This window comes from Scleropages formosus, chromosome 2, assembly GCF_900964775.1.
Source record: "Scleropages formosus chromosome 2, fSclFor1.1, whole genome shotgun sequence".
Classification (NCBI taxonomy): domain Eukaryota; kingdom Metazoa; phylum Chordata; class Actinopteri; order Osteoglossiformes; family Osteoglossidae; genus Scleropages; species Scleropages formosus.
In genome coordinates this window covers 12,510,539-12,531,882 of record NC_041807.1, presented here as the reverse complement: position 1 = coordinate 12,531,882, position 21,344 = coordinate 12,510,539, and the positions used below count along the sequence as shown (strand labels likewise).

Sequence of the window (21,344 nt, the reverse complement as noted above, 5' to 3'; positions counted from 1 at the left end):
AATTGTTTGTCCGAAAAATGCTAATTCGGTCTTTCAAGTGAATAAATTCATAAAGTCAAATCTGCTGCTTTATGTGTTTTTCATGCTGTTTTTTGTCTTTTCTTTCTCTCCTCTGTTTTGTCTTTCAGGATTATTGAGTTTTGACACATCCACTTCATATGGCAGTGATAATTTAAGTCAGCTTCAAGCCCAGGGCCACAATTCTGCTGCTAGTGGGGGTTGGGGGGGAGTCATAAATGGCACCTCATTTGTGGCTCATCGCAGTTCAGAGACAGGCCCCTGTCAGCCCCCAGATGCACTCTCCATGTTGGCTGATTTAGCCCTTAGCAACAACGGTGACAAAGTACTTGAAAGTCAAGTTCCTGGATCAAAGCTGGCTGTCATGGGGCAAGATTGTGGCAAGAGCATGGATGATGGCCCCTCCATGTCTGGGTCTGTCCTCAGCAAGATGCCCAGACACTCTTTGAGGAGGCATAAGCGTCAGATTTCTAAACAAAAGCTCCCTGCTCGATCCCCATCTCCAAAGGGTCTGGTAGTGACTGGAGAGAATGCTTTGGTTATTTCTGAAGAACATTCGTATTCACTGTCACCCTCCTGTTTGCTGTTGGGTTTGTCAGGTCCAGTTCTCCAAGTCCCCCACTTGGACTTGTTAGATCACCCAGGCAACAACTCGAGTGACTGTCTGCCTACCTCCAAGAAAAGCAACAGCAGCACCTCTTGTCAAGATGGTCAAGGTGGACAGGATGTGACAAAGCCATCAGCGGAGAGCTCCATGCGACAGTTTCATCCTAAGGATAGGAGGAAGAGATTGACCCGTGTGCGGCAAGTGAAGGAAGTGTATGGGTCACTAAAAGTATCGAGGGTGTGGAAGGAAAAGTATGAATTTCATCTAGACAGCAAGTATACCAACAATCTCTTAGAAAAAGCTGTGATGCGAGCCCTTCATGGGTAAGTGCAGTCCTCTTTGTTATATATTGGTAATATTTTTACATAACTATTCAGCTGATGGTCACATTTTTACATAGCTTGACAAGCCTTATGTACTGTATTTTGAGTATTGGACTTTCAGAAAATGAATCTATCCATAGTATGGGAAAATTCAGAAAACACTGACAAAATTGTGTGCACACTATAAGTGCTTAAAAATATTAATTGCATTTTCAGCTGCATTTTTAGGCTGAATTTACATTTATTAATGTATCTGATGCCTTTCTCCAGAGCAGCTTCTAGTGTTAAGTTTTTAAGTTTCAAGTTTATTGTCATAGGTACAAGTACCATGTACAAGTATCATGAAATTCTTCTTGAATGGGTCTTCACACACGATGAAAAAAACAATGGAAATACTGCACAAAACAATGACAATGAGTAATGCTAATAACAATAAATAATGGTAACAATAACGATAATCAGCCAGAGAACTCAACATGAGAATGCTTAAAGTGACAATATAATCTACCAATGTGCTTGGAAGGAGCAGTCCAACTCTAGCTACAAAAGGTGGCACATTGGTGAGTGTTGTATACTCTTACAGCAGTGGGGTAAAAGCTGTTCCTGTACCTAGCAGTGCAGGTTCGAATAGACCTGAGCCACTTTCCAGATGGCAGAAAATAGAAAAGTGCCCGTGCGGGGTGACTATGATCTTTCATGATGTGCATTGTCATTCTGATGTGGTTGCTGTGTGCTCAGTCCATGTGAGTTTGCCAGAGACGGTGACCCTTAGGAATTTGAAGCTGTTGACCCTCTCTACAATGTTCCCTTCTATGTAGATGGGTGCATGAGTCGTGTCCTGTTTCCTGAAGTCAATCACCAGCTCCTTAGTCTTACTGACATTGAGAGACAGGTTGTTGTCCTGGCACCACTCTGCCAGGAGCCTCACCTCCTCTCTGGTGATCAGACCCACAGTGGTGGTATTGTCAGCAATTGGTGTTTGAACTGTGACTGGCCACACAGACATGTGTGAGTAAGGAATACAGCGCTGGGCTCAGAATGCTTCCCTGTGGAGTACCAGTGTTGAGAGTCAGTGGGGAGGAGGTATTTCTGCCAGTCAGTACACACTGGGGTCTGTTGGTGAGGAAATCCAGGATCCAGTTGCACAATGTGGCACTCAGCCCCAGACCTAGTAGTCTGTGGATCAGCTTGGTTGGGATGATAGTGTTGAATGCCGAGCTATAGTCTACAAATAATAGCCTTGCATAGCAGTTTTTATTGTCCGGGTGAGCCAGAGTAGTGTGAAGTGTGTGTGATATTGCATCTTCAGTGGATCTGTTGTGGCGGTAGGGAAACTGCAGTGGGTCTAATGTGTCTGGGATGGTGTCCTTAATGTGTCCCAGCACCAGCCTCTCAAAGCATTTTATTGCAAAGGGGGTCAGTGCCACTGGGTGATGGTCATTAAGGCAGCTCACTTTGTTTTTCTTAGGAAAGGGGATAATGGTGGTGTTTTTGAAACAGGTGGGTACAGCTGAGCTTTTTAAGGAGGTGTTAAATATGTCCGTGAAGACAGCAGCCAGTTGCTCACTGCATGTTTTTAAAACTTGCCCTGAAATTCTGTCCAGACCAGCAGCTTTGCAGATGTTGATTCGGCTAAAAGTTTTTCTCACTTGTGCCACGGAGAGGGTGAGACTGGAGTCATGCAGCGCTGTGGGAGCTTGTACTGTGGGGTCTTTGTGAGCTTGAAACAGCCGTAAAACGCATTCAGTTCATCAGGGAGAGATGCAGCGGCACCTGTCAATGTCCGTGTCTGTGGTTTATAATCTGTTAAAGTTTGGATTCCCTACCACAACCTGCGTGCATCTTGAGTACAGTTAGACTCTGATTTTACCTTCCTGCTGTATACCTGTTTCGTGCTGGTGATGGCTTTGCAGAGCTCATACTTACACTTCTTGTATGTGTCCATGTCTCCGGCCTGGAACACGCAGGTACGCACACGGATCTTATTTTTGATTTCGGCGATAATCCATGGTTTTTGGTTAGGAAATGAGCGGACTGTTTTATGGGGTATGCAGACACCTCTACAGTACCGGATGAAGTCCGTGACCACTGTGGCATACTCGTCCAGATTGGAGGATGAGTTTCTGAGCACGTCCCAGTCCATGGAGTCAAAGCAGTCCTGGAGCCTTTCCTCCGCTTCTGGTGTCCGGCGTGGCACAGTATGCGTCACAGGCTTCTCTCGCTTCAGTTTCTGCTTGTAGACCAGGAACAGCAGAATCGAGGCGTGTCCTGACTGCCTGAGGTGCAGACGCAGTAGGGAACGGTACACGCCTTTGTGTGGAGTGTAGCAGTGGTCAAGGGTGTTTGAGCCTCTGGTGGGGCAGGAGATGTGCTGATGGTATTTTGGGTACACATTCCTGAAGTCAGCTTGGTTAAAGTCCCCAGAGATAATGAACAGGCCATCTGGGTGCTTGTTCTCGTACTTAGTGACGACGTGGTACAGTTAGTTCAGAGCGCTGTGTGTGTTCCCTTGGGGTGGGATGTAAACTGTGGCCATGAGCACAGCCAAGAACTCCTTGGGCAGGCAGAACGGTCAGCATTTGATCAAAAGGTATTCAAGGTGTTGAGTGCAGTTCTGTGAAATCACTTGTACACCATGTGTCGTTAATAAGAAAGCATACGCACCCTCCTCTTTTTTTTTTTTTTTACCCAATAAATCAGTCTGATCTGCGTGGTAAATTGAGAAGCCCTCGGGCTAGACTGCGTGGTCCAGCGTGCTGGCGGTGAGCCGATTCTTCGTAAAGCAGAAAACATAGCAGTTCCGTAGGTCTCTTCGGAATTTAAGTCATCCTCTGAGATCGTCCAGTTTGTTATCCAATGTTCAGTCTCTGGACAGGAAAATGCTGGGCATCGGAGGTTGTAGCCTGTGGCGTTTCGCTCTCACCTGTACGCCGGCCCTGCGGCCCCATTTCCGGGATCACATCCTCTGAGTGGTCCCAGGTGGGTCGTGGCCGTGTTGTTCACAGCATAGCGAAGGTAGCGAGTTCAGCTCTCTAACACTAAGAATTGCATCTAATCGCACAGTTTCACATATTTGCAGAAGTGTTTGGCAATCATAAGTAATAAGAGAATAAACTGGCTGGAGAGATAGCGAACCAGAACAATACACACTAAACTAACAAGTCTGTAAGGATCAGCAATCAACACGTCGCCATGCACCGGCACCATCTTGTTAAGCTGCTTAACAATGATTTACCCTTTTATAAAGCTGACTTTTTTCTTAAGTAATTTTAGGCTAATTACCTTGCTCAAGGGTAATGCAGGATATGGGATTCAAACCTGCAATATCCAAAAGCAGAGGTGGTGGCTCCATCCACTGTGCCACATACTGCCCCATATAGCACAACTTCTTTTGTATTTTCATTATGTAGTCTATCAGACATGGTAATGTATTTTTTTGGATTAGCTGGTATTTGAATTCATTCTATTAATGTCCCTCCTTCTCGTGTGTGTTTTTCAGACCGTGGGATTATAGTATTGAGGAGACGTTTGAGCAGATTCGCCTCATACTCCACATGTGGATTGGCCTATTTTACAGCCGGTCCACAGCAAGATTCTTTGAGATTGACCCAACTGGGGATATCTTAAGGGGGCCCAGCTCCACCGATGGACTCCATGGGGCAGCACCCGACCCACAGTCCAGGCTGTCTGTTTCAGAGGTTTTTTACACAGTTCCCTCTCCTCTGCCATCTCCAGAACCCAAGGCTTTGGATTTGAGAGAGGAAAGAAAAAAATTAACAGATCCTATAAGTACACATTCTGACGTTTTGGACCTCTCATATAACCATTCACAAGTTTTAGACCTCACTATTTCTAAAAATGGAACTGAGAAGCCACCTCATGAAGTTAATGAAAGGGAGCCCTTGAAATCTCTTTGCAAACTGGGAGAGTTGGACACCAAAGATCCACTTCAGTCAAGCTATGTTACAACTTTTCATCTTAAGGTGAAATACAATTTTTATACAGAGTATGATTTCTGATCTGAACACTTGATCCTTTTAGTTATGTATAGTTTCAATACAGTGATATGTTTTACCATCTTTTGAAACATTTTTCTTCTCTTTAGGTGTACAGAGGCAGGGCTAACATGATGTCGGATGAAGAAAATGAACACAGTGATGACGGAAGCAGTGTTCATGAGGGTGGTGAACTTGACTGGCAAAATTCAACAGATTCTTTAAGAAATGATACAGCCTACAATAAGCTGTGTGATCACACAGCAAATATATGTATTGCCAGTGAGAAGCTCTTAAGGACACAGGACATTGTCCAGGCTAAAGCTGGGAACAGCATGTTTGACTGTCAGTTTGAAGAGTTACCTGTCAAAGAAAGGCAGGGGACGGCTGAGCTTAGACAGAGCAGAACTTCTTACATACAGTCATGCAAGTTTACGCATGTCAGTTTCTCGCCAATTGTGGCTGCACCATCAGTTTGTGGAGACAATACAAAGAAAGATGATTATGTTAGTAACACCAACATTCATACAGATTTCTGTGATGTGAATGCTCACTGTTGCAAAGCGCTTGCAGTAATGCCTGCAAACTCCTGTGAGGACAATGAAGTTCACGGATGTAGTTCAGATGCAGTGCAGCCAGACAAGTTTCACACCAGAGCTTTAGAGGCAGAAGTTCCACAGTACCCAAAGAGCAATACTAGGAAGAAAGTTGACTTTTCAGAGAACAGCAGTGATGAGTCAACTGACCCTGTGCTGGAACCAGAGTCTTACAATCGTTCTGTCTATGCTGACAAAGCTTCTCCTCCAGTGCTGGGTGATCCATCCTTTAATCATGAACTCAGCCTGTCAAATTGCGCCTATATAGTTGCCACTTTGAATAACCATGCTGAGACTTGGTCAAGTTCCAAGGCTACGCTAAGTGTGGAGTCCCTCTCAAGTGGAATAAAAATTCCAACTAGCATTCCCATATGCGACCAAGCTAAATCAGATGCTGTCAACATTGCTACATCCTCTCTGCAAAATGACCTCAAGTCCTATCCTGACAATTTTGAACTTGTCTCTAGTATTTCCACTAACGCAGAAAAGTTGTTGCTCAGTGACTGTCAAAATACAGCAAGCTGCACTCTTTCAACCACAGAGCATCCACAAGGAGGCATTTGTGAACCATATACTTTTAAGAATCATGATCTCACAGACTTCTCGGCACTCTCCAGTCTTGGTACACTATGCAGCGGGAAAAATGGCAAACCTGGTGACCAGAGCAGTCCTGCATCATGTGAAGACTTTCTGGAGCAGAAAAATTTCAAGTTAAACCTAAGGGACATTCTGCCACCCAGTGATGGTATATCCAGTTTCAATAGCAAGTTAACAGCAACTCAGGATTTGAACAGTGAAATTGGAGGTTGCCATAAAAGCAGCCACAAATCTGCGGAGTGTCAGCAATGTTGCGATGGTGTGTCCAGTGCCAATAGCACAACTAGCTTCGAATCTTCCTCTCCAAGCTGCAAAGCCACAAGTGCAGATGATAGTTCAGAGAGCAGGTCCACATTTATTCCTGAATCCAAGCCCAAATCACCTGCGCCAAAATTTGGACCCCATCTACATTTTTCCGGCAGTAGTATGAACTTGTCAAAAAACCTGCAATCCAGTTTAGTTTGCATGGGGCAACCCACAAATGTGTCAGAACAAGATCCAAAAGTGCATAGCAGCAGCATGTATGATCACAGAGAGGACTCAAGTGAAATCCCCAGAAGTTCAGCTGTAGATCGCAATAGTGTAATGTCTGAACAAATGGAATTTGAAGTTAACTCAAGATATTTGACAGATGCACCGTTCCATCATTTGCATGACTTGAACACAAAGTTCAGCTCTTCAGAAAAATTGTCTCATCAGCCTAGCTTAGATGCCAGTGGCTTCTTGACGGGGGATAAAAATGATTTTGACCCCTTCACTAATAGTAAGATTATTTTGAGCGACAACTGGCAACTTAGTTACCAAGAAACACAGTCAAACTGCTCAGTTCTTTCAAGAAAAACCTCCCTGCAGAAAGAATTGAGTTTGCAAACTAAAAATGATTTAAAGAAAAACTTGGAAGAAAAGAGCAAGAGATATCATACAACTGAGAAAATCCAGCCCTCCTGCTCAAAAGAGCACTCACAGATTTGTGAATATGATTCTGCTTCTTGTGGCACTCATCCATCCCCCCAGGACATATTGAACAAGGCTCACTCCATCAAACATTGCCCAGTCATGGCTGTGAAGCCCTCCAAGAACCGGGAATGCCGAGGTGGAGATGACATCTGTGAGACGCCCCAGTGCGAGACATCTAAATGCCCTGTTGGTATGGAGGGCTGGGTTGATGCTGAAGCCAGACTGACTTCAGTGGATCAGTTAAGCAAGTGTGATGACCAGCAGCATGTAGAGATTGAGGAGGGGGTTTCTTATGATGATAGTGGGAATGTTGAGACTGCACAATGTTCCACCAGCTGTAGCATTGATCATTATGATTCAGGTCCTCAGTCAAACATGTACAACCCAGGGAACATGTCAGACTTCAGCAATGCAAGGCACTGTTCAAGTTTGTTTGATCAAGAAGATATAAATAAACACATAGATAAGGAAATGCTGGACTACAGCAAAGAAAATAGTGGGTGCTTCTCATTTCGAAAGGAGGAATTACCATTCACATCTTCCACAGAAGGTGACAGATATGAAACACAATGGTCCAGCAACAGTAAAAATTACAGAAAAGGGCTGCTGACTCGTACTTTGGTTCATATTAAAGATGAAAAAGAATGTAGCACACCAGCTTTGGCAACATCCATCATCACTGTGTTAGATAGCAAGGGAAGGAGAGTAATTTATGAAAACTGTCCCACTGTGAAACATGTGTCAAGCAGGCATGTCAGGACTATCCAGAACACCAACATGGTAGACAGCCCCCTACAAAACTTCCTTCAGAAATGGGAGAAAATGCACCTAACAAAACCTGACATTACGCAAGACACTATGGACTTGGAGTATCTCATCTTCTCAGAGAAAATGAACCAAATTCTCAAAAGAAATCTGAGGAATACAGCCTCCTGCAGACCTTCCCGATATCCCTGGAGGCACCAGTTGATCTCTAATGCTGATACTGGTCCTTGCAACAGTCCTGGGATTGAGCGGCTTTCCGAAACTGGGGGGCGTGTCTCAAAAGACTATCATGATACACAGTCACCTTTTACCAAGTGTAAGATTAATATGGACTTCACTAAGAAAACGGGGTCGAAGGAGCTGACGTCATATTTCCCCTTTGTGCCTTGTAAGCCACCCTGGCACCTAGACAGATTGTCATACCTGAACCGCACAAATTATGTGCATCCTGGGGTGTCAAGTATAACTGCTGAGTGTTCCTCATCATACCAAACAGTGATGAATGACATCTGCTCAAGCAGGATGTTTCTGCAACATGCCAAGAAACCAAAGATGGATAGCAAATTTCTCCCGCAGGAAATGAGTGAACAACCTGACTTGTGTTGTCAAACGAAACAGGAGATGCTTACCAACCTACAGGAGCAGCTTAATATTGTAGTCAGACAGTCCTTCAAGACCAAGTTCAGGTTCTACATCCTGGTGACATCAGAAGATGGCTTCTTTGAACAGACTAAGGTTAATGTCTTTCAAGGTTGTAACAGCATTTAATAGCAGCACATATGGTATTTCAAATCATTTTATTCATGAAGAATACACACGCACACGCTTTCAGAACCGCTTGTCCCATACAGGGTTGTGGGGAACCAGCACCTACCCGGTAACACAGGGCATAAGGCCAGAGGGGGAGGGGACACACCCAGGATGGGACGCCAGTCCGTCACAAGGCACCCCAAGCGGGACTCGAACCCCAGACCCACCGGAGAGCAGGACTATGGTCCAACCCACTGCACCACCACACCCCACCATGAAGAATATATTAAAATAAATTTTTACATGCATAGTCAAATCTTTGAATGTTACAGATAATGAAAGTTGTAAAAGTTAAGGCAAACAGATAAAATCTAATCATTTTAAATGTTTTTGGGAAAGCGAAACTAGTACATTCATATTTTTTTGCTGATTTTTTTTTTTTTTTTCCCCCTTGTTTTGAGGACAGAGCTTTATGCTTTCCGAATACTATTTAAGAAGTGGTTTATGTACCCATGGCATTACCTTGCAGGAGGTGCTGGAGGCTGAGGGCCATGTCAGTGTAGACCCTGAACAGTTTGAAGTGGGGCTGCAGAGCACCGCAATGCCACTGCTTATCATCTTGCGGAATGAGGACATTGCTGAATACATTTGCACAGTAAGTTCACAACTTGCTGACAAGGGTGCAAAACTAGAGAAATTACAGACACTAGGATTAATGAACCATTGAACTTGCTTCACTTGTCCTAAGTAGTGTAAAAAAGGCTCGTGCCACATTGACAGAACTCATCCTAGCAACAGATAATTTTAAGTAATCCCCAGAAGCTTAGATGTTCTTTTTGTATTGACAGTGGAGTACTCTTTGAGCTCACTGAGGCCTTATTGCCTTATATACTCAGTAAATTTGTTTGCTTAGCATATCTTTAGACATTAAGGGTTGTCATAGTGGTCGAAAAGTCTGATTCAAAACCAGGAGCAAAGAATTGGGTTGTCTACAAATCAATATCCAAAGGTAACTGGATGAAAGGAGGCGCACAGTGCTGGATGATACTTAGTTTAGCTTTCTTTTATTTCAGATTCCACGCTTGCTGGAATTGAAGAAGACACCCAGTGTGTTGTTTGCTGGAATAGACCAGCCAGATGATGTTCTCAACCTCACTCACCAGGAGCTCTTTAATAAAGGGGGCTTTGTGGTGTGTGATTCTGCAATGCTGGACTCCCTAATGCTGGGTATGTATCATTTCTTGGATTTCTAGTATGTTAGTTATGTTTTGGCTTCTGGACTTCCTGTTGCTGAGTATGTATGGAACTCTGAATGCCTTGATGATATGTATGGAGCTGTCATTGGTGTTAATTGGATTTTGGGCCCTAGGCTCCTTGATGCTGGTATGTATGGGTGCCCTGGATTCCTCAATTCTAGGTGTATATATAGGTACTTTATGACGATAGTATGCATTTTATGCCCGTGCTTGGTGGTAAAAGTTTGACCTCTTTTCAGACACCCAGAGGTGGGTAGAGTAGTCAAGATCAATATTTAAGTAAAACAACCGTTTACCAAGCCATTTGGCAAAAATGTATTAGAGTGACTCACCAAATAAGGCCTACTTAATTCAGATTTGTAAAATGTCCTGTCACAATATGGAATAAACTTTTTTTATTATTAACTTACAGTGAGGTCTATGAAGGTTGGACAAAACTCAACCCTAGCCTCCTATTGGTTAGTAGTAAACAGACTGGTCTACATTGAACTGTGAGTGGTCTCATTACACAGAGAAATGTTAATCCTTTATGGTATGAAAAGACTTCTCATGTGTTATGTCATATAGATTATATGTGATAGTCTAATCTGAAAATGTTAATGTGCGCAGTAAGTGATTGTAGCTGAAAGCAGGGAATGGCCAGTGAAAGTACAGGTGTCTGCTTCAAGTGAAGAGATGTCACCATAGTAAATGTGATTTGACTACCTTTATGAACAGAAAATTGAAACAGTTCTGCATTTTTTGCATTTAGTATCGAGAATAGGGTAAGAAATTTAATATTTGTTGGAAAAAAAAATCCTGTTACAAGTACTACTACCAAAAACTACTCTGAAAAGTACTATTACTCCAGAAGAAGTAATGAAGTAAATGGAACTTTTCACTACCCACCTCTGCAGACAACATGAAGACACTGATTGAGTTCCTGGAGAAGCTGAGCAGCAGTGGGAAGTGGACGTGGTTCCTGCATTACAGAGACTGCCGTCTGTTCAAAGAGAAACAAAGGTACCTTCCACAACCTGTCTGTTTGTACTTTTAGGTGTGTAACAGCACCCAACCTGTATGTATGTATGTCTGTAGTGTACTTGGGGTTGTGTATCAGCCATAATCTTCACCCTGCAGGACCAGTATGGATGCCAAGAAGAGAAAGCAGTTCCTCGACTGGTGTCAAGAGGCAGGGATAGTTGAGACCCTGCCATACCACGAGTGTGATATTTTGTCTGGAGGTCAACCTGACTACCTCAGTTGCCTGCTTCACCTGCAGGCTCAGCACGCTACTGCCCGCTTTGCAGTCTTCATCACAGGTCAGTGTTACATGTCCACCTTCCTAGATGCAAGTTAAAGTGAGTTCATGTGCTCTCTTCTACCCTTTTTTCACGAACGTGCAAACACACAAGTTTCACAATTGAGATGGTCTCACTTTGATTATTCTTTTAACTCATGCTATGAACATCTGAAAATACAAACATTTCTCCTGTAATGTAACATAAATGTTTATATGTATCCCAAAAAAATTAGTAGGAAGGTGATCAGGAATTGTTGATATTCTGGTAGTTTTATGCAGCTATTTGAACATTGGTACATATGGTGGAAAAACTAAATGTACTTAAGAATTGAACATCTGCAACTAACTAATGTAAAGCACACATTGTATTTTCTATGAGATGTAAGTCACTTTGGAGAAAACCATCTGCTAAATGAATAAATGTGAATTTGAGTTTAACTGCATATTCTTTACTATTCTGTTTTCTGGATTGTGAATGAGTAACATTTATTTTTCAGATACACCAGATGATTCTTTTGGAATGTATGGCATCTTTGTCATGAAGATTAATGCTTTTCTACAGATTTACAGAAACAATACTGGCAAAGTATGTGAATCAGTTTTGTTCCTCTAATTCATACCTACACCTATAAACAGAAAGCAATAAAGAAAATTGTACCAGACTTGGTTATGTTGTAACATCCATATATATCTGGAATTTCCCTTGGATGGTTTTGTCTTATGCATGTATATTCTTGTTCCTAAACTTTAACACTGGACCAAGTTGGTCCAGTTGTGTATATTTTTTTTGTATTTGTTTTGCCCAGTTGTGAATAGGATCTGCACCTTGTGTATTTAGGCTTAATTTTTTTACAACAGAAGCATTGTGTACAGTATGAATGTACTGTTAGGGGTACATTCCATGTATAACTAGTTTAGTACAGTGTACTATAACATTTTTCTGCTCCACTAGATTTTTATACAGAATTTTCAAAGAACTAATCCCATCACACTCACAAGGGGCTTTTAACTTAAATATGTAGATTCTGTAATGACTTTGTACTGTGGTTTTACCTTGTTGCAAAACTTTTCAGATCTATTTTCTCACTTAATGTTAAGGTCTTAAGCAGTTATAGAACATGTATACTACACTGACTTTTGTACAGCAGTTGCCTTAATAAATTGTTAAAGATTGAAGTTGTGTTGAATTAAATGCTACAACCACCCCAAGACTTCTACAGTCAGTCTCAACTATGGATTTCAAATACATGTGTGTACTGTCAAACAATTTAAGACAATTTGAGTTTTCATAAATTCATTTACTCTGCAGTACACTATCCATCCAGGGTTCTCCATTTCAACCAACTGTGCTTTAGCCACAAAACATGACCATACTTTACAACTGTGCCCTTTTAGATTCAATAGTGATGTAATTGACATCCACACAAATTGTGAGCCTGGTCTTGGTTTTATACACAACTGCTGGCATGAGTACCAAGATAAGGTGGTCTCCAACCACATTCAATTATTGAATGTTAACTCCTATGAAGACCTTCAAAAATAATTTCTCAAATGATCTTGAATGAGTTTCTGGCACTCTTGCACAAACCTGACAACTTTATTTCAATTTTGTACAGAATTTACCAAAGTAAAAATACTATTTTTAGTGCTGAATAATCCTTTGCATAACCATTTGGATAAAACTGATTTGATATATTTGGAGACCCTCTTATCAGGGGGAAAAAAGGTTACATAATGTTGACAAATACTGGACACTTGCTATCTTTCAACCCCATGCTCATCAAAACGTGATTATAAAAAAGCAGCCCCAACCTCATGCCTTCAACAAAAGGGTATACTGAAATTCTTAGCTTCCATAACGGGCAGAAGATAACTTGGATTGTTAGCCAGCACTGTACAATTGCTTTCATTTAGATGCATATGACAACTGGGCCTGTGCCTTCATTTTTGCTACTGATCATCACCAAAAACATCATTCTTCTTCCGTTCCATCTCAGCAAAGTCAAAGTCTGTGCCTGTCATACGCTTGTAGATGTCCTTGATGTCATCACAGGTTGTTTCAAAGTGTGTGGTGGCATCATAGGAACGAGAGATGAAGATCTACAAAAAAAGAAAAAGTCCTTTACAAAGCTTTCAGAAAACTATGTATTGCCCTTATAAGCTTACCAAACCTTTCCATCTTACCTGACTCTCTCTACCCAAATCAGTTGGCTTGTATTGATCACTGATGCTCACAAACCTTTTATTAAAGAGACAAAAGCAAGAATGTGATCATTTTGCCTCAAGGTCACATCAGGTAAATAATGATTTCTGAAAACATGGATTGCTCTCATGCACACAAATCATACTTCTGCTCCACAGGCTCAAGTAGATCCAGAGCAGGTTTAATCTCTTTCTCTGGGTCACTGGTCTCCACAGTGGTGCTCACGATGGCCACATACTTGCCCTGTGCGGCCACGTTATGTGCATAGGATATCATGCACACGTAGATGTCTGCAGGAGAATTTCAGGTTATTAGGTGTCCTGCTGGCACTAGTCATGTTCATAGCCTTACCCTTAGTGATGTTACTTCCTCTCATACTCACCATGTTTCCTATTGACCTGGTTCTGGGGAATGATGATCTGGCAGGAGTTTGCATCACTGGTGTTCTTAATTGGGTGGTTCATGATGCAAATGACCCGGATGACCTGACCAACTTTGGTCACGTGGTCCATTACATAGCTGGGGTCACAGATCAGTTGCTTGCAGCGAGCAATCTGATGAGGCAGAGTTAAACAACTTATTAGGCAGACCTTGAGACTCCCATCCAACAGAATTAACCTTGGTGGAGAACTAATTTTCCAAAACATTTTGATACTGAAAACCTAAAATGCATTTACAGAGCTCTTTGCATTGCTTCTGTTGTATTTTTTTACTACATTCATTTCCTTCTGCAGAATCAGTCCTGCCAACATTTCCACACTTTTTGGTACAAGCTTGTAGAAACTTTGACCATGGAAAAATGAAGTCTGAACAGATTTCTGACCTCTCCCTCTGACTTCACTCCCACAATCTTTCCATTCTCCATGACAATTTCCTCGATGGGCTTGTTCAACATATAGGTTCCTCCATAAATGGCACTTAGCCTGTAATGATGAGAACAGCAGTCTGGGTCATGACAGGTTGTCACCAGGAGAGAGCTAAAGAGTTAAACTGGTACAGCTTACCTTGCAAAGCCCTGGGGCAGCTCCCCTAGCCCATACAGTGGGTACAGGTACGGGCTCTTGCCATATCTGGCCAGAGACTCGCTGTATAGTTTGATCCTGTTGATTGTATCCAGGCACGGGTGGTCCAAATAGCTAAAAGGAAAAAAATAATACATTAGCTTCATGCACATTTGCAATACAGGTCTGAGCAACTGACATAGTATGTGAAAAGCACACCTGTCTTACCTAACTATAAACTTTGAAACCATGTACTCAACTAACAACTTACTGATATACAAGGCCTACCAGAAGTGGTAAATAGCACACAAGATGCCTCCTGGCCATAATGCACCACCAAAAAAGTAATCAAAGATTGTTATCACTCACTCATCTGTCCTGTAGAGGGCAAGGGCATGGCCCGTGAAGTCAATCACATCCTGGCCCAGGTCAAACTTCTTGTAAACTTCACGCATGGTTGTCTTTGTTGGGTCAACGCCCTCAAGTGTTTTTGGATCATTTTGGTCAAAATTGGCAACAAACACCAAGAACTTCCTGAACCTTCTCTTCTCAAAAAGCCCCATCAGACCTGAAGGATGAGAGAAAGTGAGACATAAAAAGTGAGTTCTAAGCAGCTATGGGGTCACTTTCATTTTCTGATTGAAGCAAGTTATATAAGCATAGAACAATCAAAAAGCTTATAAGATACATATTTCATTCCTTGTTACACATTTCTACAGCTGCAAGGACAGTACCTTAAATTCATCCAAGATCACCTGAGCAATTCAAGATTTAGTACTATTAATCTTACAGTTAAAACCAGAATTTAACCCTACCACTGGACACAATACTGTCCTTCCAGAGCATGACAGTGACCACCATTTCCTCAGTTTGTGCAAGAGTATAAACAGTGCTGGCCCACATGATAACTACTCGCATCAAAGTTACTAGAACCATCCTACAGAACTCACTAGAGGCGAGTGCTTCCGCTTCAGTGGAGGGCACTTTGTAGATGCTGCCCTTCTTGTAGACAAAGCTGCCCTCAATGACCTTGAAGTCCAGGTACCGTGTGACCTGTGTGATCAGCAGCATCCGAACTAACTGACCTGAATGGAGAAAAGGTGGTGTGAGAAAAATCACTTTCTACTCTTATTTCTCAATTAGCCTTCCAGTAATGTAAAGATCCCATATTTGCCAGCTGCTAAGCAAAATGCCTTGTGAAGAATTCTATTTGGTTTCATTTAACATGAACAGTATAAACGCAGACAAAAGAAATTAACGCCTTTCGACGACAATGAGGCATTCAAATGTCTTTCTGCAAGCTAATGCACAAAATCAGAACACAGTATTGCAAGTAATTTGGATTCTACCATTGGCCATGAGGAACTTGGGTATGAGGTCCACATTCCAATCTCTTCCCTTCCCCATAGACTCAGGTGGCGTTCCAGGGATATTAAACCGCTTGTACAGCTAGGAGAGAAAAACGCCCGAGTATTAATTTTCTAACAGGCCACAAGCCTGCTCTTATCCTCAGAGATTATTAATAAAGTAGGGCAAACAAAATACTGGAAAACACTACTTCAACAAGCACTTGAAGCTTATATCAAACTATATCACAAATCAGAAATGTTATAAATGTATTTTCAAAAAGCAAATGCATCCAAGACCAGTGTGCAGAAGTACATAAACTAAAGCAATAAGCACAAAACATGCACCACCAAGCACTGATAAAACATGGTCTCAAAAGTCACTTTGCGACATCCATATGGGTTTATGGATGTAGGAAGAGTTAAAAGACTTCTTCAGAATGCATTGTCCTTTGCTTTCTGATAAACATAGCGGTAAATCTGTAATGGCATGGACAGCCATCTGACAGGAGGCACTGGGTCTGATGACTGCATTGCATGGTACAATGCTCAAGGAAATATGAAACCATTTAGGCAATCAGGTGCATCCTGTGGTACAAATACCTTCCTCATGATGCTCATATACACACTGCTAAACAGATTCAAGATGGGTTTGAAGAACACCAGAATTAAGTTAAAGGCTTCCCCAATCACCAAATCCAAACCACCGAATCATCACAGGTAGAGAGCCAAGTACATTTGTAAAGGAATGACTCCAGTTTATTGAGGGACAGAAGAGGTACAAACTCTGCAATTTTCTACATGCAATTCATGACTGCTTTGATAAGCAAGATTAATACTGTTCAGAAAACTAATGGAAGCCCTAATTTACTTGGAAATCACAATGTTTGGTATTTTAATAGATCATCCATCCCTGGACATTGAGATTCTTTTGACCCTTAGGTCATGTTTAATCCTCAACTGGAAATCATACCAACCTAGTAGTGTGTAGATAATGAGTAGTTTAACTTACATCCTCTAGCGGGGTTATAGAGGCGCTCTCTGCTCCGTAGTATGAGTTGCGGTCCATGTGCAGTACCTTCTTGCCCTTAACAGACATGATGCCTGACAGGATACACTCCTGAGGGAAACGAAGCAGAGCACCATCAGTACCACAATACTCAGTGCACATGGCATTCTTCTGATATCAGCTCTGCTCTTGTCATGAGCTGGGTGGGTGGGAACACAGTTCCAGCACTTAAGATGTGACACATTATGACTGTGAAGCAGAAGAGTTATCAAGCTTGACTTCAGTACTTCACACATCTTACTGCCTCCAAAGCCTACAGATACCAGTACATGAGGCTAGTATAAATCCAATCTCTTGTTTTCATCATTAATAAGGTAGATATAAATTATAGCGATGGTAATGGCATAGGCACTGCCCATACTTAGATATTTCAAAGTACAACAGGATCAGATTCTACAGCTTCAACAGCAACGTATTACTTGACACTCAAAGTTGCCTATTTCACCCATTGATCAGCTCTGGTAAGGTGCCTTCACTGTTCAAACCCTGGAAACTGGTCAATGAAAGGGCTGAACAGGGCCACAGGGATGTAATCCAGATTACTGGAGCCAATGGGTTTATATTTCAGGGAAAGCATTGCTGCTTGCAAGTTGCCTAGATACACAGCAACAGCCTGAAGTGAAAACACACTGAACTGCAGGCAGGGACCTGGCTGTTCCTGGGGATGAGTTGTACAAAAAGATTATCATACACCATTAGTGTGTATAGCTGAAGAGCTAGAAGCCCTAGTCATGGCTACAGGTGGCATGACAAGACCACAGATTCAGGATTTAAGGCTCAAAATCCACAGGGCAGAGCTTCCTGGTGCCTGCTTCACTGGAAGAGGAGAATCTGGGACCAAGAACACATGTCTCCACTTAACATTCCCATTCCACCTCCAGGAAAAATCCAATGCCCTCATTTTAGCTGACTGCAAAAGATGGACTACGTAAGATGAAACATCGACAACAAGTGGATGGGGCAGGCGGTCAGAATGTAGCGCTTTCTATTGAAGGCACGGTCCATTTCCAGGGCGGAATTTGAACATGCAGGCCAATCATCTCATTCCACACAGTCTGGAAAAAAGCACAGGAATGCACCAACACAACAATTCTTGACCACACCCTATAGTCAGTATTACAATTAGGTAGCTGCACTTGCCTTCAAAAGGCTTCAGCTTCCAATCAGAGCAGAGAGCTTCTGGTTGAACTCTGGAGTGATATTTACTCTCAACTGTATGCATCCTTTAACACAGAGCAGCCCAAAAACTACCTGAAAAAGTCACCACTTCTATAGCGCACGCACGCACAGAAGTCGCTTGTCCTGAGCGGGGTTGCGTCGGGCTAGGCTCCGGCTCGCCAACACAGGGCGTAGGGCTGGAGGGGACACACCCAGGACAGGACGCCAGTCTGCCACAAGGCACCCCAAGCGGGACTCGAACCCCAGACCTACAAGAGAGCAGGCACAGGCCAAACCCACTGTGCCCTGCTCCGGTTCTATAGCTCACCAATTAATAAGAGGCGGTGCATACAGAACACTACGTAGGATGTTGTGTTATTATTGATACTACTCCACTTGTTAGTGTAACAAGCATGCCGTTTCGTTTCGATGTCCACACTTGATTTAAAGATACCCTGGAACATGTTCCAGACACACACCTTCACCCTTTGGCAGACACAGAGAGAATAAGACAAAAAATGACAATCACAACCTCAAACACTTCATCGATGAAAAATAAGTTCTCCATGAGTCTGTTCACCCACCCAACAGGCCAAACCGTAAAAACGTTTCAATTCCTCTTTTTCTGCTTTTTATAAAATGCTCTAACTACATATTGCAACTGCTTAAAGCAGGAACAAAAGAGACCTGTATGAGTGTTTGAAGCTAGGAATTGGACATTTTTTGTTGTCCTGTGATTCCTGCAGTTATATTTTCTGCACCCACATTTCAAGGCAACACAGGTGAATTACTGCAAGTCACAGGAACTGTGACTGACGTGTGAAGCACACTGACAGTCCGTGATTGACGCTGCACACCCGACTAGTTAGGGCAGCTGTGTCCGTGACAGAAAGGTACGTGAAACTCTCCAGGTGCAGATACTTCAACACAACAAATCGCAGGTCCCTGCATGACACACGGCTGCAAGGTTTTGTTCTGTGCACAGGGGCTCACCATAAATGCCAACTTCCTCTCGACACAGTAACAGAGCACATCATGTCACGCACTCAGAACGTAACTGAACAAAACAGCATCATGAAACAGAGGACAGTTGTGAACTGAAGAGCAGATAAGCACTGCTGGCAACCTTCAAGTTCAAAGTGGAAGGGGAAGACTAAACAGAGAGCAACACAGAGAGCATACTAGGTTAATGATTACCCTTTCCCACAGAGGAGACTGGAATAAAGTATAATAGTGTTCACTGGAGCTGAACGTGGACTCTGGTACCATAACACTGATGAAAGTGCTTTTTTTTTTTTTTTTTTTACAAGCATCATATGCATGAAATAAAAGTTGTCCTCACAGCTGCATGCAGCAGCACAAAAGAAAGCCAAATGACGCTTTAAAAGTTTAAAATTCTCAAACGGACATCTGTGACATACCAGGGATTTAAACCCTCAACTTTGTGGGGGGGGGGAGAAGCGGACCAAATCCATCTAAAATGCTACTGGACAGTCTATACCTAATACACCTGTGAGAGATATGACCAGGAACAAGGGAAAGCCAACACTTCAACCCCTCACCAAGCAGTTAAACCATCTTTCACATTAAGGCATTTAAAAATGCCTTATGCCCCACTGAGGCATGAGATCATCTCATTTTGGCCTTTCAGTTTTCAAAGGGCTGAAAACAGTACTTCAGACCCACAGCCCACTAGCCAACCAGGTCCAGGTGAGAACCAAAGGCTGGAACCAGGCTGTCCTGATGGACTCGGACCCCAGAGGAACTCCACCCGACTCGACAGACCGAAAACTAACAAATATGAGGTCATCCTGCCACGCAAAGAAGCCTACGCCCTTTCCTCAGTGGACGACAAAGAAATATTCTCAGAGACAGTGCAACTACTTGCAACTTTTTTTTTTTTTTTTTAAAGAAACAAATGTATCTTCCAACCACCTGAAAAAGGGCTGTCATAGACCCACGGTTCCACCGAGAAACACCACCACCAGTGTCCTGTCCACACTCTGCGTCCGATTGTCTCAGCTACATCCATCCACACAAACTTCACGATTACCTCCAGGCTGAATTTCCACCAGGCCAGTTGTGTTTTGGAGGATTGGCGTGAAATTTTCAGGAAGGGGATGAAAATGTACTAAGGTGTACTGATGTGCATTGTACTCTGCCAACCGCATCTAGCAGTATTTGGATGTGTGCAGCTGAGCATAACTGACCGGGACCAGTGTGTAACTGTACGCGTACACGTAAACGCGCCGAGGCTCGAAGGCTTCCCGGGCTGCCCGCTGATGGTCACGTGCCGCGCCATTTCCCGGGAAAAGTCGTGCGAGAACGAGGGAGCAAAAGCGCCGAAACAATGCCTCGTTTAAAGGCTGAAGCGAGGAACTAAACTACGTCAAAATACACGCGCGTTTGTGTTAACTGTACCGTTTATACCTGTGAAAGTCAAAATAACGAAATGTGAGGTTTGAAAAGTGCTTTTTTTTGGTTGAACGAAACTCCAGAACTTCCCAAAATGAACGTCGACGTCAAATGGAAATCGCGCCACTATCGGTTTCCGAAGAAAAACTTCGAACTCGAAACCGTTGGAGCTGTTGCGGAAAATAAGAGGTTTCCGCTCGACAGAGGCGGGCTCAGGCGGAGGACCTAGAATAAAAGCGATATTTGTGCACTTTCACTGAAGCGTCCGTGTACATAATGATTAGTGCAACTTTAGTTTACTGCGACTTGAGTTTTACTCAATTACTGAGCAACATCCGCGTATAAGTTCCAATAGTCCATGATCTGCGTAAAAAGTTCGACTTTATTTGATTTTGTCTCTTTAAGTTTACTTTCATTCTGGGTTTACAACTTTTACTCTGTGTTTCGTTCGAGTTTACTTTCACTGTTTTCTCTGCGCGTCAACTAAGTTGTCACTTTTCGGCTCACTGAACTGAACTCGTCCTGTGAATTCGGGCGGAAGAAGCGAAACGAGGCTTTAGAAATCTCTGCGAACTTACAGAGAAGTCAGTTACTCGGGCTTGGGTCGCGTGCCTCGCTCGGGAGGACCTGTTTTAGCTTCGGAGCCGTGTTTGGTGGAACGGGCGCCTTTCCCCGGCTCCCGAAGCTGCAGTCTAGCGAGGAAGACAGGCGCGCCCGTTCGGCCTACTTCACACAGCGCACACCCGCCGTCTGCGATCGATCACTTAAAACGCACATAATGATAATACACCCAACGGCACACACTAGACAAGCTCATTCTCACCGTAAGGCCGGTGCCCAGAACAATAACATCGTATTCTTCGTTCATTTTCACTGCTGATTCCTTCTATTCTTTCGCTCGGAAGAAAATGGAGAACAGAGTCGCAGTGAAGGAGCCTTGTGGCCCGGCCCCGCGCTGGGGGGAGGGACTATTGTGCGGGAGGCGGAGCTTCCGCGAAGGAGGCGG

General features: G+C 43.1%; 2 protein-coding genes across 6 annotated transcripts in view; one reads left to right on the top strand and one right to left on the bottom strand.

The window, feature by feature from the left end:
• Positions 1–12,371, top strand: part of tasor2 (transcription activation suppressor family member 2) — a 28,213-nt gene extending 15,842 nt beyond the window's left edge. For 3 of the 5 annotated variants that reach the window (XM_018747316.1, XM_018747318.1, XM_018747317.2), the window contains exons 15-22: positions 129–948; positions 4,448–4,931; positions 5,054–8,593; positions 9,138–9,263; positions 9,682–9,835; positions 10,761–10,866; positions 10,984–11,165; positions 11,644–12,371. In XM_018747316.1, the coding sequence (XP_018602832.1) occupies positions 129–948; positions 4,448–4,931; positions 5,054–8,593; positions 9,138–9,263; positions 9,682–9,835; positions 10,761–10,866; positions 10,984–11,165; positions 11,644–11,759 (5,528 nt within the window). In that variant the 3' untranslated portion in view covers positions 11,760–12,371. Of the gene's footprint in view, positions 1–128; positions 949–4,447; positions 4,932–5,053; positions 8,594–8,709; positions 8,746–9,137; positions 9,264–9,681; positions 9,836–10,760; positions 10,867–10,983; positions 11,166–11,643 lie in introns of those variants that run through there. The other 2 variants (XM_018747319.1, XM_029249907.1) reach the window with 2 other exon arrangements.
• A 358-nt stretch (positions 12,372–12,729) lies between these two features.
• Positions 12,730–21,292, bottom strand: gdi2 (GDP dissociation inhibitor 2). The gene is made up of 11 exons (XM_018747058.1): positions 21,162–21,292; positions 16,709–16,816; positions 15,700–15,799; positions 15,301–15,435; positions 14,720–14,918; positions 14,354–14,485; positions 14,173–14,272; positions 13,732–13,903; positions 13,495–13,639; positions 13,331–13,385; positions 12,730–13,246 (listed from the first exon to the last, which is right to left on the bottom strand). Exons 1-11 carry the CDS (start codon positions 21,204–21,206, stop codon positions 13,097–13,099), a joined length of 1,341 nt encoding a protein of 446 aa, XP_018602574.1. The 5' UTR covers positions 21,207–21,292; the 3' UTR covers positions 12,730–13,096.
• Between the last annotated feature and the right edge of the window lie 52 nt (positions 21,293–21,344).